The 14,960-nt window shown below is 39.7% G+C and overlaps 1 protein-coding gene across 2 annotated transcripts in view; it reads right to left on the bottom strand.

The window, feature by feature from the left end:
* ptpn22 (protein tyrosine phosphatase non-receptor type 22) overlaps positions 1–14,960 on the bottom strand; it is a 116,817-nt gene that overhangs the window by 74,370 nt on the left and 27,487 nt on the right. For both annotated transcript variants that reach the window (XM_033042284.1, XM_033042285.1), the window contains exons 3-8: positions 14,093–14,169; positions 10,788–10,883; positions 8,997–9,035; positions 7,958–8,029; positions 1,638–1,697; positions 692–834 (exon numbers count right to left, since the gene is read on the bottom strand). In XM_033042284.1, the coding sequence (XP_032898175.1) occupies positions 692–834; positions 1,638–1,697; positions 7,958–8,029; positions 8,997–9,035; positions 10,788–10,883; positions 14,093–14,169 (487 nt within the window). The remainder of the gene's footprint in view (positions 1–691; positions 835–1,637; positions 1,698–7,957; positions 8,030–8,996; positions 9,036–10,787; positions 10,884–14,092; positions 14,170–14,960) is intronic.

Here is a 14,960-nt window from a genome sequence, read left to right as displayed (position 1 = left end):
GATCGGGATTTTTTGCACATTAATACTCTCATTTTTCTGGTGAATGACCCGTACATTCCGAAACTATGGGAGAGAGTGCAATGTAAAATAATTTTTCATTCGTGTTCATTCACCACCACCATACAGTCAGAAGGGTAGCTTGCACTTGGAAACATTATCACCTCCAAATTTCCCCTCAGCGCACAATCTGGACATGAACACACGCTGGATATTCTTTCAATGTTATTGGGTCCAAATCCAGGGAACTCCCTTCTTCCACTGTGGAAGCTACTTGACACCATGAACCATCGTGATTCAAGAAGATGGTTGACATTGACTTGAAAAGGGAGACAGAATGAGCAAAGGAGGATTTGGTGAGCAAAGAGGAACTGAGTGAAGTGGAACAACATAGACAGGGACAAGTCAAATATCCCCTCAGCTGCGTTGGTACTGAATATTTATTAAAAACAGCTCAGAGTCATATGGGAAGAAATTTGATAGAATATGCTCATCAGATTGTGTAATAGCAACAGCGGAAAATTAAAACCACCAACAGAGTACATTTTCTCTGTTGGGCTTTTTTCTTTGAAACTCCAAGATGTTAGGGATCAACATTCAATTGCATAAATGGTGACTTGGGCACGTATTTGAAAGCAGGTACCCATAATGGTATTTCAAACAGTCTTTGGGCTTTTGGTAATTGCTGGCTTACCTGCAGTGAATGCAGATGGGGACATCATCATGCTGCTGAATGTCCCGCATGTCTTTGATCAGTTCCAAGGTGGGATCTATTGAAGATGGGACACCATGGTCTGGCCAATTGAAGTAGTGAAGTTGATACACAGTCCGATCGATCTGCCACAGATAAAACCACAATGCTTCAACGTTTAAGGCCATAAGGTCATTAGTGATAGGAGCAGAATTAGGTCATTCGGCCCATCAAGTCTATTCCGCCATTCAATCATGGCTGATTTATCTCTCCCTCCTAACCCAAATTCCCCTGCCTTCTTCCCATATCCTCTGACACCCATACTGATCAAGAAACTATCCATCTCTGCCTTAAAAATATCCATGACTTGGCCTCCACAGCCATCAGTGGCAACACAAGAAGGTTTGTTCAACAGAATCCATTGATCAACTCCAGCTGAGGCAATAGTCATATCCACTTACTGCAGGCATTAATTAGTCAAAATTACGTCTCACACAGTACAGGTAAATGTTCTACACATTGTATATATGCTTAAATATATATTGTCAGTCTGTAACTAATGAAATAAAACACTCATCAATAAAAAACATTCTTGATTTTCATCTCACTATCTCACCACCTGGCAGAAAGTGAAATGAAAATTTATGATCACATCCTGAACAAAACAAGTGTAGAAATTACATGACCAAGATAGTCATTATTATTGATCTTTATCTTCTGATCAGAAGTGCAATTAGACACATGCAGATTCTCAATCAACCTGATCACTAATGCAATAGGTGACTGGGATCTAAAGCAACATTGTGATGAAATTGTATTAAGATGACAAAATAACTGAAAACATCAATGAAACGTTACCAAGCGTGAGTAGAGTTTCATTGATGTTTTCAGTTATTTTGTCATCCTTCATGGTAACAATTAGATACAAATCTTTCATTATTTTACTCACATTTTGGTAATGAACTTTCAATGTTCTGATGATATATTCCAATTTGACCTCTTCTTTTTCCTAGAGAATGAGAGAGATATTCTAAAGTGAGGCATTGTAAAGTTGTTAATGAGTTACCAATGATAGACACAAAATGCTGGAGTAACTCAGCGGGTCAGACAGCATCTCTGGGGAAAAGGAATAGGTGACGTTTCCGGTCGAGACCCTCCTTCAGAAGAATTTTGCCCCAAAACATCACCTATTCCTTTTCTCCAGTGATGCTGACTAACCTTCTGAGTTACTCCAGCTTTTTGTGTCTGTCTTCGATTTAAACCAGCATCTGCAGTTCCTCCCTACACATGATTGACCAATGCCTGTTACCTCAAGATTGTCGGGGTCACCAGTTTCTTTCAACCAGAACTAAATGGCCAGTAAAGTGAGATGGGTATCATAGTTTAACATCCAGGGATGACCACCTGTAGGTAGAGCTTAAAAAGTTAGGAAAGAGGATCTCAAATGCAGTAATCTCAGGATTACTCCTCGTGCCATGTGCTGACATAAAGGAATAGGAAGATTGAGCAAATGGCTCGAGAAGTGTCAAAATGGCTTTCCCTTTCTGGGGCATTAGGATCATTTCTATGGAAGGTGAAAACTGTACATATCTGACTGGTTGCAGGTCGCCAGGTCTGGGACCAAGAGCCTTTACACAGGTGTTTGTCGGTGATGTTGTGGATGGTTTTTACTAGCTTGGCAGAGGAATGGAAACTTCATGGAGAATTCAGGAAGCAGAGAAAGAAAGCAGGAAGTGGAAGTTTGAATAATGGTAAGGTACAAAGGTAGACAGCGGAAACAAAGGTAAACAATAAAAAAGGGGTTAAAGTGCAGAACATGCCGACATTAAAAGTGAGATTTCGCAATGCTCACTACGGTAAATTGATTAATGGCACAAATAGGCATGATGTAATTGGCAACACAGGAATATGGTTGCAGGGAGACTAACACTAAGAACTGAATGTTTAAGGATATTTGACATTAATGAAGGACAGTTAAAAGGAAGTGGTGTGCAGCAATGAATAAGAGGATTGACGTGTGTCGTGGTTGTTGGTGCAATCGTTACACTGTTAGTGTAAAGGTCGTGGCTCAACAAATCATGATGTGTAATTAGAATCAAATTGGGTTGAATTAAGTTATAGCAAAGGGTGGAACACATTGGTGGGAACTATTTATCTGGCTAAGATGATAACAATTGGACATTCAGGAAATTAGCAGTGCTTGCAATATGGGAAATAGGGCAACAATAATCAACACAGGTTAACAATAATGAGGTGGAGAACAAATTCATGGAAATAATGAGGTAGTTTGAGGCCAATATTTTGAGAAACTAACTAAGATGGATTCAAACTCTGCCCTGGTCCTTTCCTTCAGGCTCGTAGCGGGAGCGCCTGACTCCCGATGCGCCGCTGTTGCACTGCTGGCGTTAATGCCGCGCATGCGTGCTGAGCGGGCTCTTCACGGAATCACTCACGTGACTCCGAAGTAAAATTAGGGTTTTAAATCTTAACAAAGAAAACTGTGAAAGCCTGATGAGTAAATTGGTTAATGGCAATATGTGCTACAGGTCTGATGATGGAATGGCAATGTGTTCTTTTTAAAGAAATAATGCATTAACTGCTAAAAATATATATTTTACATACAAATCCCCAAAGAAAATTTGATTCAATCTTGGCTGATGAGAATAAATGAGGATAGCGTTAAATCAAAGGAAGAGGCTAATAAAATTGCCAGCAATAACAGTTGATTTGAGGATCGGGTGTACTTTGAAACTCAGCAGTGGCACACCAAGGAACTGATTTAAAGGCAAGGTAGAATAATGTGAGAGCTTGTATTGATATTGTAAAAACGAACAGACTAGCAAAGGAAAATGTAGGAGCCTTATAGACATCTTCTCTTGACCTACTCTTAGGGGTGAAGAGCCAGGAGTTCCACTCTCTGAATAAGGGATAGTCTCTTTTTGGCTGGGATGAAGAGGGAGATGGTAGATCATTGTAATTCTGCGTCTTGGGTGACTATGGAGGATTAGACATGGAGTTCATTCCGACCGATATATTTCTGATGCATTTCTGCATATTAAGGGAATATGAGACTGATACATTTCTGCATATTAAGGGAAATTAAGGGGAATTGTGAGATAGCGCAGGGAAATGGCACTGAGGTAGAATATCAGCCATGATCCAAAGGTGTCAGAGCAAGATCAAAGGGCCAGTGAGCCTCACCTTGCTCCGTTCTTATGTTACATTTAAAGTTATTGATTTTACCTTCTAATTAACTATGAATTTATTCAGTCAATAGCTGACCAATATCTTATGTAAGTTATAGAAGACTTAATTAAGACATTTATCATAGCCAGCATATCATGTCAGCTATTTTTATGTAATCAGCTTATTGTACTCAGACTCACGTGATTGTTAGTTTTGCAGCACTTAACATTTATCTAGTAATCAAGGCGCTAAACAAGTTACTTATTTTTATTTAATTTTACTTTTGTGTAGTGTATCTGTATTCTTAATAAATACATTTGTATTTTTGTGTGTAAACATATAAACCAATATGTAACAATGTAATATGGTGTGGGTAGCCTTGGCTTTAACTGAAACATAATGTAGCAATGTTACAAAATTTTGAGATTTTAAAAATCAAGTCTGTAATTTATCCCATCAGATAAAGCATAAAAATAAGTTTAATTTGACATCTAATTCACTTTCATATCTCAAGTATTTAAAAAGTTATGGCCATTTTCATACTCGGAAATGAGCATCTTGTTCCCTATTGATTTTCTATGGACATAACAAAAAAGTTGTGATCGTGAACAGTCAAAAGCCCATAACTTTCTTAGAAATTAAGAGAACTGAATGAAATTTTCAGTTATCATAGATTGAAGCATTCTGAAACAAATATAAAATAATCTTACTTGGATGACCTGAAATTAAAGCATATAATTAGTTAGTTACCTAATTGTAGCTAATTTCAGACTTCAATTACTAGATCTAAACATCTATCCAATTCTTAATAAATGATTAACATTTTTAAATAGCCTAAATGTCCAAATAATATTCACAAATAATTCACAATAAAACATGATTTTTAAATCTCATTTACATTAATTTATAGGCCAAATGGAAGGAATTCAGTGTTCAATTGCTGTAAATAAATGCCCATTTAAATCAGCTTTCCAGTGGGTCCCTGTGGAACGCGCTGGTTTAGAACGTTCACATTGCGGTAGATTTGTGCCCCAAATGCCGAGAAAAATACTGCGCGATATAATGGGCCCAAATTGAGCTACTCGCAATATTAAATTTTGTATAAAAGGATCTTTAGAAGCCCTTTTGAATGTAAAAATATACAACCTACCTTCTGCTATTTTCTTTATGAGACCCTGCGGTTGCTGACGGTCGCGGGTTTAAAGTTTGATTTTTAAACTACTATAACTATTATTCAAGGCCTTTAAACCTAATAATAGCTTTTGCGACGGGGTCTTCCAGCGATTTTTCGTTAATAATTAACTAGGCTGAACATTTTCGATTGGAACAGCTTAGAGAAAATCGCGTTTTAAACCCGCCCCCTCTAAACGGCGCCAAAATCGCGCACAACCTCAGCGGCAGATATTCAGCGACGCTTCAGGTAGGCTTTGCAACATACCTACATAATGGTGGCAGGACAAAGCTGGGACGTTAGAAGTTAATTTTAAGGGTGGCGAGTGAGGGACGAGATATGGACGGGAAATGTAAAGTTTAATAAGATTTAACCAAGGTCGGGATTTAATAGTGGCGAAACAGAAAATATTAGAATTGAAGATAGATTGATGTGAAAGGAGTACAGCAAGCAAGATAAAGAAGCAGAGATAGGGCTAAAGAACTGAAATAAAAGCTACTCGTTTCTGTGAATCGGAGAGCAATTAGAGAACAGACAGGTGATCTGTCATCTCTGAATGTTCCAGCTGATGTTTGCAAATAAAGGCTTTCGTCTTCTTGAAGAATTCTCCGTGTCTGTGTCATCTTGTCCAACTTTAAGTCTCTAAACCACGACAATCTCTAATGGATTTTCAGGTTCTAGATTTTTATAAATAATAGGTTATAATAATTATATATTGTTCCAGAAAGAAGTTATGCAGCCCATGATACTGGATCATTTGTCTAATTTTACCCAAATCCCTTTTCTTTCCACACAATATCCCACTTTTTCTGCTTCTGTTATTCTAATTCCATTTTTGCAGTATTAACAATACGATGAATCCTCCAAAAGTGCATTGGACCAGAATTGGAAACTCAACCTCTGCAAATAAATAATTCCAGCACAACATGAACAGTTTCCTTTGTTAGTTTTAACTGCTGATGATCCAAACATGATATGTTTAAGAAAGAACTGCAGATACTGGAAAAATCGAAGGTAGATAAAAATGCTGGAGAAACTCAGCGGGCGAGGCAGCATCTATGGGGCGAAGGAATAGGTGACGTTTCGGGTCGAGACCCTTCTTCAGAAGAAGGTCTGAAGAAGGATCTCGCCCCGAAACATCACCTATTCCTTCGCTCCATAGATGCTGCCTCGCCCGCTGAGTTTCTCCAGCATTTTTATCTACCATCCAAACATGATAGATGCTTTCATTGTTTTTGTCTGAACAATTAAAAGAACACTAAAGCAGCATGTAATAACCATATAATAACCATATAACAATTACAGCATGGAAACAGGCCATCTCGACCCGTCTAGTCCGTGCCGAACACGTATTCTCCCCTAGTCCCATATACCTGCGCTCAGACCATAACCCTCCATTCCTTTCCCGTCCATATAACTATCCAATTTATTTTTAAATTATAAAATCGAACCTGCCTACACCACCTTCACTGGAAGCTCATTCCACACAGCCACCACTCTCTGGATAAAGAAGTTCCCGCTCATGTTACCCCTAAACTTCTGTCCCTTAATTCTCAAGTCATGTCCCCTTGTTTGAATCTTCCCTACTCTCAGTGGGAAAAGCTTATCCACGTCAACTCTGTCTATCCCTCTCATCATTTTAAAGACCTCTATCAAGTCCCCCCTTAACCTTCTGCGCTCCAAAGAATAAAGCCCTAACTTGTTCAACCTTTCTCTGTAACTTAGTTGCTGAAACCCAGGCAACATTCTAGTAAATCTCCTCTGTACTCTCTCTATTTTGTTGACATCCTTCCTATAATTAGGCGACCAAAATTGTACCCCATACTCCAGAATTGGCCTCACCAATGCCTTGTACAATTTTAACATTACATCCCAACTTCTATACTCAATGCTCTGATTTATAAAGGCCAGCACACCAAAAGCTTTCTTTACCACCCTATCTACATGAGATTCCACTTTCAGGGAACTGTGCACAGTTATTCCCAGATCCCTCTGTTCACCTGCATTCTTCAATTCCCTACCATTTACCATGTACGTCCTATTTTGATTTGTCCTGCCAAGATGTAGCACCTCACACTTATCAGCATTAAACTCCATCTGCCATCTTTCAGCCCACTCTTCCAACTGGCATAAATCTCTCTGTAGACTTTGAAAATCTACTTCATTATCCACAACCCCACCTATCTTAGTATCATCTGCATACTTACTAATCCAATTTACCACACCATCATCCAAATCATTGATGTACATGACAAACAACAGTGGACCCAACACAGATCCCTGTGGCACCCCACTAGTCATTGGCCTCCAACCTGACAAACAACCATCCACCATTACTTTCTGGCATCTCCCATTCAGCCACTGTTGAATCCATCTTGCTACTCCACCATTAATACCCAACCATTGAACCTTCTTAACCAACCTTCCATGAGGAACCTTGTCAAAGGCCTTACTGAAGTCCATATATACAACATCCACTGCTTTACCCTCATCAATTTCCCGAGTAACCTCTTCAAAAAATTCAAGAAGATTAGTCAAACATGACCTTCCAGGCACAGGAATTATAGAAAGGAATTATAGATGCTGGTTTATACCAAAGATAGACATAAAATGCTGGAGTAGCTCAGCGGGTCAGGCAGCATCTCTGGAGAAAATGGACAGGTGATGTTTCGAGTCGGGACCCTTCTTCAGTCTGAAGAAGGATCCCAACCCAAAATGGCACTTGTCCATTCTCTCCAGAGATGCTGCCTAATCCGCTGAGTTACTGCAGCATTTTGTGTCTATCTCTAACTAAAACAGCATGTTATTTTAAAAGCCAAACTTGTGCAGCAAAAGTGAAAGGATTATTGAGGCTACACTAAATAGGGAGAAGAGTTATTTATAGATAGTTCATGCATGGTTAAAGTACTCACACAAGTAATACTGAAAGGCCCAGTACAGTATGGATCTTCTCCTTGGTCGGTCCAATATCGCTCACATTTTTTCTGAAAGGTAAGGAGACACAAAACTCAGGCACAAAGCACAGAAAGAGATCAAACTGAATTCTCTAGTATCTCCAGATGATTTCTCCCACACTCTAGGAGTGTTTTTGTTTTGGTTCTTGATGCCCTTCCCAAAGTGTGTACACGGATGCGGTGCAGTAAGTCATGAAAGGTACAGCTTTACTTCATGGAGTCAGAGAGTAAGAACAGACACAATTAATTTGCCCCAACATGTCCATACCAACTTTCTTAGCCATCTGCACTCATCTTATTTGTCTGCATTAGATCAATTTCCATCATGCCTTGCTGAATTAAGGCTCTGTCTCAATGGCTCTTAAAATATAATGATTGTGGCTGATTACACCACTTCCTCTGGCAGTTTTTTCAGATATTCACCACTTTTGTGAAACAATTCCCCTTCAGGTCCCCTTTAAAACTCTTTCCTCTCCTATGCCTTAAACCTATGCCATCTTGTTTTTGATATCCATACCATTCTAAAACAAATTCTATCTATGCCTTATAATATACCTCTAACAGGTGTTTAAGAAGGAACTGCAGATGCTGGAAAATCGAAGGTAGGCAAAAGTGCTGGAGAAACTCAGCGGGTGCAGCAGCATCTATGGAGCGAAGGAAATTTCCTTTGCTCCATAGATGCTGTTGCACCTTTACCTCTACCAGGTCACTCCTTGGCCACCTTCATTCCAAGGAAACCATGCCCAGCCTATCTAATCTCTCACTATAACTAGTCCTCCAGTCCAGGTAATATCCTTGGGAAGCTCTTCTGCACTCCCACCAGAGCAACCAGAGTATACCACACCGTGTCCTCTAACAAGTGTTTTGTAAAATTTGCGACATAATCTCCTAGTTTTGATATTCTATGCCAAATTTCCTCGTAAAAAAAAAAAAAATCCTTTTTAATTCTTCAAATGACTAAATCAATAGCCTTTGATGAAAACAAATGTGTACTTACCCGTCCCATCTCAAACTCACGACAAGCCATAACGACTACCTGATAGAATGAAGGAATGCAAACATGTTAGGGAGACAGTCCCTAATGTTGAGCTTCAACCTTAATTCATGTACCAACTTGCAATTATATGAGGAAATATATTTTGGTTACCTTTGATCTCTCTAATGGGAGGAAACATCGAGAGGGGATTCATAAGATACACCTTTCATGAAGTGTCGTGCCAGTTTCATTGTCACAGCATAAAAGAGAGTTACAATTTATAACACCAACATCATAAAGTGGCTATGTTTCCCCATGTAAGTAAGCAGTAAAGTCAGTTTCAAATATACCGGTTAAGAATGACGTTAATTGCTTGATTGGTTAATATCAAGTCACAGCATAGTGACTTGAAGATTTATGCTCAGGATCCTTCCTTGACCAACATGGGGAAGAACCGTCATCAAGCAAGAGCTTCAGAAGCATGGGACAGAATCAAGGGAAAACAAGTCATTCCAATTCAACGTCCTAATTTAGATAAACATAGAATCATAACATCATGGGGAAGGCCATTCATCCCACACTGCCTTTTGCATGTGTAATCCCATTAGTCACATTCATCATCTTTTCCCCTGGAGCCCTGTAAATATATTTTTCTTTCAAGTACTTAACCAATTACTTAGTCAATTCCTTTTCAAAAGTCACAAAGTCACAAGAGGCTTCCACCAATCTCTCAGAAAATATGTTCATGAATTTAACTACTTATGTCTTTTTTTGTGTATTTTGCCCATCACCTTAAATCTATGTCCTTTGATGCTTCTGTCAAAAGGAGCAGTTAATGTTTGAAGTGAACCTCCTCCAACCTTGCACCTCATCCAACCTCATCTACTGCATCCGCTGTTGCAGGTGTTAACTTCTCTACAATGGCGAGATCAAATGCAGGCTCGCCGATCATTTCACTGAACACCTCTGCTCAGTCCGCATTAACGAACCTGATCGCCCAGTTGCTCAGCACTTCAACTCCCCCTCCCATTCCCAATCTGACCCATCTGTCCTGGACCTCCTCCATTGCCAGAGTGAGGCCCAGCACAAATTGGAAGAACAGCACCTGATATTTCACTTGGGTAGTTTGCACCCCAGCGGTATGAACATTGACTTCTCTAACTTCAATTAGCCCTTGCTTTCCCCCGCCCCTTTCCCAGTTCTCCCACTAATCTTCCTGTCTCCACCTACATTCTTTCTCTGTCCTGCCCCCTCCCCTGACATCAGTCTGAATAAGGGTCTCGACCCAAAACGTCGCCAATTCCTTCTCTCCATAGATGCTGTCTCAACCGCTGAGTTACACCAGCATTTTGATTCTACCTTTGATTTTACCAGCATCTGCAGTTCTTTCTGCAAATGTGATTTCCATCCCAAGCCAATATGACTGGCTCCTTACCACGTACTAATGTGGTTCCTCCACACAACCAGTTGCATTGAATGAAAACTAAGGAACCTCCAAGGGAATTAGTAAAAATGAAAAACAAATTAAATATTGCAAATTAGAAAGCAAATGACATTCAAAAGTTGCTACATCGTTAACTTATGGCTAAGAACTATAAAAGGTCAATGATCGCAAATATTAATAGGGTTTCATTCTCCACATGCTGCTTGACCTGCCGACATGTTTCAATGTTTGGATTGTAATTCAGATCTCACACATCCACAATATTTACCTTTGGTTGCGAGTTGTTTAGAGAGGATATTTTACTTGGCTCAAATGTACCAGGCAGGGTTCATATCAAATCTTGTTTTGAAGAAATAAAAAAAGCTTACGATAACGTTATACTCCCACAGCATTCTCCAGAAGTCCAGCACTGTGTGTGGCAAAGGGCCCTGCGTTGCGATGTAGGCTTGTGGTCCATACACGCCCTTGGAAAGAAAAACGTTTTTGAATGTCACCTTTTGTCAATTGAATATTTTATAAAATATGCTCTACCCTATGAACTAGAAGTCAATTTATATAAAATTTAAAATGTTTGTTAGATTTGTAACGCTCATGTGACTTTTGTAATATTTCAGTTGCGTAGGTCAGTTTGGTTTCGTGGACAATGATCTTGCCACTGAATCAAGTGACTGTGAATTTCATTAACTTTCCGGGACTTGAATAACTAATTTGGGACCTGCAATAGACAAAGTCCTCAGGGTAAAGCTGAGAAATGTCTGCATTATTAGATGCAATTCTTCAACTGCATATATTTCTCCTTTACATATCATAGAAACATAGAAACATCGAAAATAGGTGCAGGAGTAGGCCATACGGCCCTTCGAGCCAGCGATATGGCTGATCATCTAAAATCAGTATCCCGTTCTTGCTTTTTCCCCCTTGATTCCTTTCACCCTAAGAGCTAAATCTAACTCTCTCTTGAAAACATCCAGTGAATTGGCAGAGAATTCCACAGATTCACAACTCTCTGGCTGAAAATGCTTTTCCTCATCTCAGTCTTAAATGGCCTACCCCTTATTTCTTAAACTGTGACCCCTGGTTCTGGATTCCTCTAACATCAGGAACATTTTTCCTACATCTAGCCTGTCCATTCCTTTAAGAATTGTATATGTTTCTACAAGATACCCTCTCATCCTTCTAAATTCCAGTGAATACAAGCCAAGTCAACTAATGCCGCCATCCCTGGAATTAACCTGGTGAATTTACGCTGCTCTCCCTCAATTGCAAGAATGTCCTTCCCCAAATTAGGAGACCAAAATTGCACACAATACTCCAGGTGTGGTCTCACCAGGGCCCTGTTCAACTGCAGAAGGACCTTCTTGCTCCTATACTGAACTCCTCTCGCAATGAAGGCCAACATGCCATTAGCTTTCTTCACTGCCTGCTGTACTTGCATGCTTACTTTCAGTGATTCATGTAGAAGAACACCCAGGTCTCGTTGCATCCCCCCTTCTCCTAATCTAACACCAATCAGATAACAATCTGCCTTCCTGTTCTTGCCACCAAAGTGGATAACCTCGCATTTATCCACATAATACTGCATCTGCCATGCATCTGCCCACTCACCCAACCTGTCCAAGTCACCCTGCAGCTTCAGAGCATGGTCCTCACAGTTCACACTGCCACCCAGTTTTATGGGACATTGTTGAAACATAATATTTCTGGGAGATTGTCTTCCTTAGTGAAGATAGAACCAAAGTGCTCTGCCATTTCCTTGTTTCCCATTATTAATTCTGTCATTGACTATTGTGTCACGATTTTTCTCCAGTTTACCTTCTTGTGCTCTATCATAGTTGCCATTTCCCCAATCTAAAAATCTGATTATACCATCTATACCATTCAATTATTTTGAATATTATTTATGTTGAGATCATTATTCTCTCAATATTTTGCCATGCTTACTTACATAATTTTTCCAGTGACTGGCTTTAGCATTTTTCATTGTAAACGTTCTCACATTTTGTACATAATTGGGAAATACTCAGTCTGCTCCATTCTCATTACATCTCTTCACTTGTTTATTTTGTTTACTTGAGATCTTCCACAATTACAATATGATTTTTACTTATTTAGATTTAGTAGTAAATCTTTTCTACTATTTGGTAATATTGTATCTTATACGGATCTTATAGAAACATATAAAATTCTTAAGGGATTGGACAGACTAGATGCGGGAAATATGTTCCCATGTTGGGAGAGTCCAGAACCAGGGGTCACAGTTTAAGAATAAGGGGCAGGCCATTTAGGACCGAGATGAGGAAACATTTTTTCATCCCGAGAGTTGTGAATCAGTGGAATTCTCTGCCACAGAAGGCAGTGGCGGCCAATTCACTGGATGTTTTCAAGAGATAGTTAGATTTAGCTCATAGGGCTAAGAGAATCAAGGGATATGGGGGGGAAATTGGAAAGGGGAACTGATTTAGGATGATCAGCCATGATCATATTGAATGGTGGTGTTGACTCGAAGGGCCGAATGGCCTACACCTGCACCTATTGCCTTTGTTTCTATCACATCCTATCCATCATCTCAATTCACATAGATTCGCTCTCTAGATTTTTGCCCTAGGTCTCCCACATGCCTTTTCTGACTAACATTTCCCCAAAGTTCTTTTATCTCTATTATCTCTATGTACATTTTGTTTTGCAATAGTTATCTATCACTTCTGTGTTGTCAACATTTCTGATTCTATCTACTTCTTCATTTCAAATTATCGCCTTTCAAGGGCTTGTTTTGATGTGAGTCATACTGTCCAAGTAAGAGGCTTTTCAGCCCATTATAACTCTGGAGCTTTGCAAGAAACCCCTGCTGTTCTCTTCCGAACAACTATTTGATTTCATCTTATTTATCCAATTATTTTTTGAACTGCTTCACCTCTGCACCATTTCATGCCAAGCATTCCAGATCACAGTTCAATGCTTAAGCTAGGCATCATACAAATGGCACAGTGATTTCATGGGCGGCATGGTGGCACAGTACTTGGTGCTATGGCCTTGCACTGCAAGGAAACTTTGATCCTTGGATGATGTCTTTGCAGAATTTGCACCATCTCCTTGTGTCCATGCAAGTTTCCTCTGGGTGTTGTGGTTTCCTCCAACATGTTAAAATTCATGCGGAAAAGGCTACTGTATAAGTTATCCCCTAGTGTGGATCACAGCAAAGAATCAAAAAAAGAATTTAAATGGACATGTATTAAAGAGAATAAATTGAAGAAGTACAGGGAAAAGGACAGAGGAGGAATGGGACTCATGCAATTTCTCCCTTGGGAGCACGAATCCAATGGGCAGAATGATCATCGAGTTGTTATAAGGTACAAGACATTACCAATGGTTCTTTTGGCATTCAGCTTAACCATATGTCATAGAAAAAACAATCTTTCAACAACTGCAAATTGTTTCTCCTGATATATTCCATCAAAACATTTGAGCCGAGGTCTCAAACAACTTCTATGCTTTCCCCGATTATTGGAGACCCACCCCGGTTTCTGCAGTTCTGCTCCTTCCAGTCCTCACTGAGCACGCTTTTCTCTCTCCCTCTCTCTCAAACTTAATATGTGAAGGTATGATCAAAAATTATTTCCACTGAAATGCACTGGCCATTCTTATTTTTGGCAGTTTCCATTTAGAAAGTGCATACCTTGATGAAGCTTGCATTGATGTAATCAGTATCAGTGTCGGAAATGACCAGGGACAGCTGCACACGGCTGTGATCAACTGAAAACAGGAAGCAAATATTAAACACACACACATACACAACATGCATTTTCCATTTCCTCATTCTGCCATTTAGTTAAAAGGAACTGAGCTTCATAGAAATGGTAATTTAAGAATATGAAATCAACAACTGGTGATGATTAGGGCCCCCCGAAGGAGTTTATTTAGCAACCAAGGACTATTAAATAGCAAAAGGCTGCTTTTTTCCCAAGCAGTCCAAGATGCCTTATCCTTCCATATCTCTAGTTTCCCTCTCTCCTCTCTGACTCTCAGTCTGACGGGTCTCGACCCGATACACCATCCATTCCTTCTCTCCAGAGATGCTGCCTGTCCCGCTGAGTTACTCCACCATTTTGTGCCCATCTTCGGTGTAAACCAGCATCTGCAGTTCCTTCTTACACAGTTGGAATTGATATCAGAATAGACAACTACCTAGAGTTTGGTGAGCAGGTCGGGATATGATTGAGTCTCTCCTGAACTGCAATCTGCTCCAATCACTTTTCATATTATTGATTGTCACAAGGATAAGAAAATTAAAACAGGCAATAAGTGCCAAGGTCCATCTAATTCACATTCTGCCACCCAGGATTTCACTTGATACAATAATGGAATTGTTGATTTATTGCAGCAATCATTCAATCCCAATTAATTAGTGGACAGCAGATCCAGAAAAGAGGTGGGGAAAACACCAGTCACCAAAACATTGACCATAAATATTTTACATCAAGAAGCTTCATGCAATCCAGATAGAGGTTCCCAACCTGAAACATTGACTGTCCAAGTCCCACCAC

This window comes from Amblyraja radiata, chromosome 24, assembly GCF_010909765.2.
Source record: "Amblyraja radiata isolate CabotCenter1 chromosome 24, sAmbRad1.1.pri, whole genome shotgun sequence".
In the NCBI taxonomy this organism is placed as follows: Eukaryota; Metazoa; Chordata; class Chondrichthyes; order Rajiformes; family Rajidae; genus Amblyraja; species Amblyraja radiata.
Note: the sequence above shows the minus strand (reverse complement) of the source record. Positions and strands in the feature narration are given on the sequence as shown.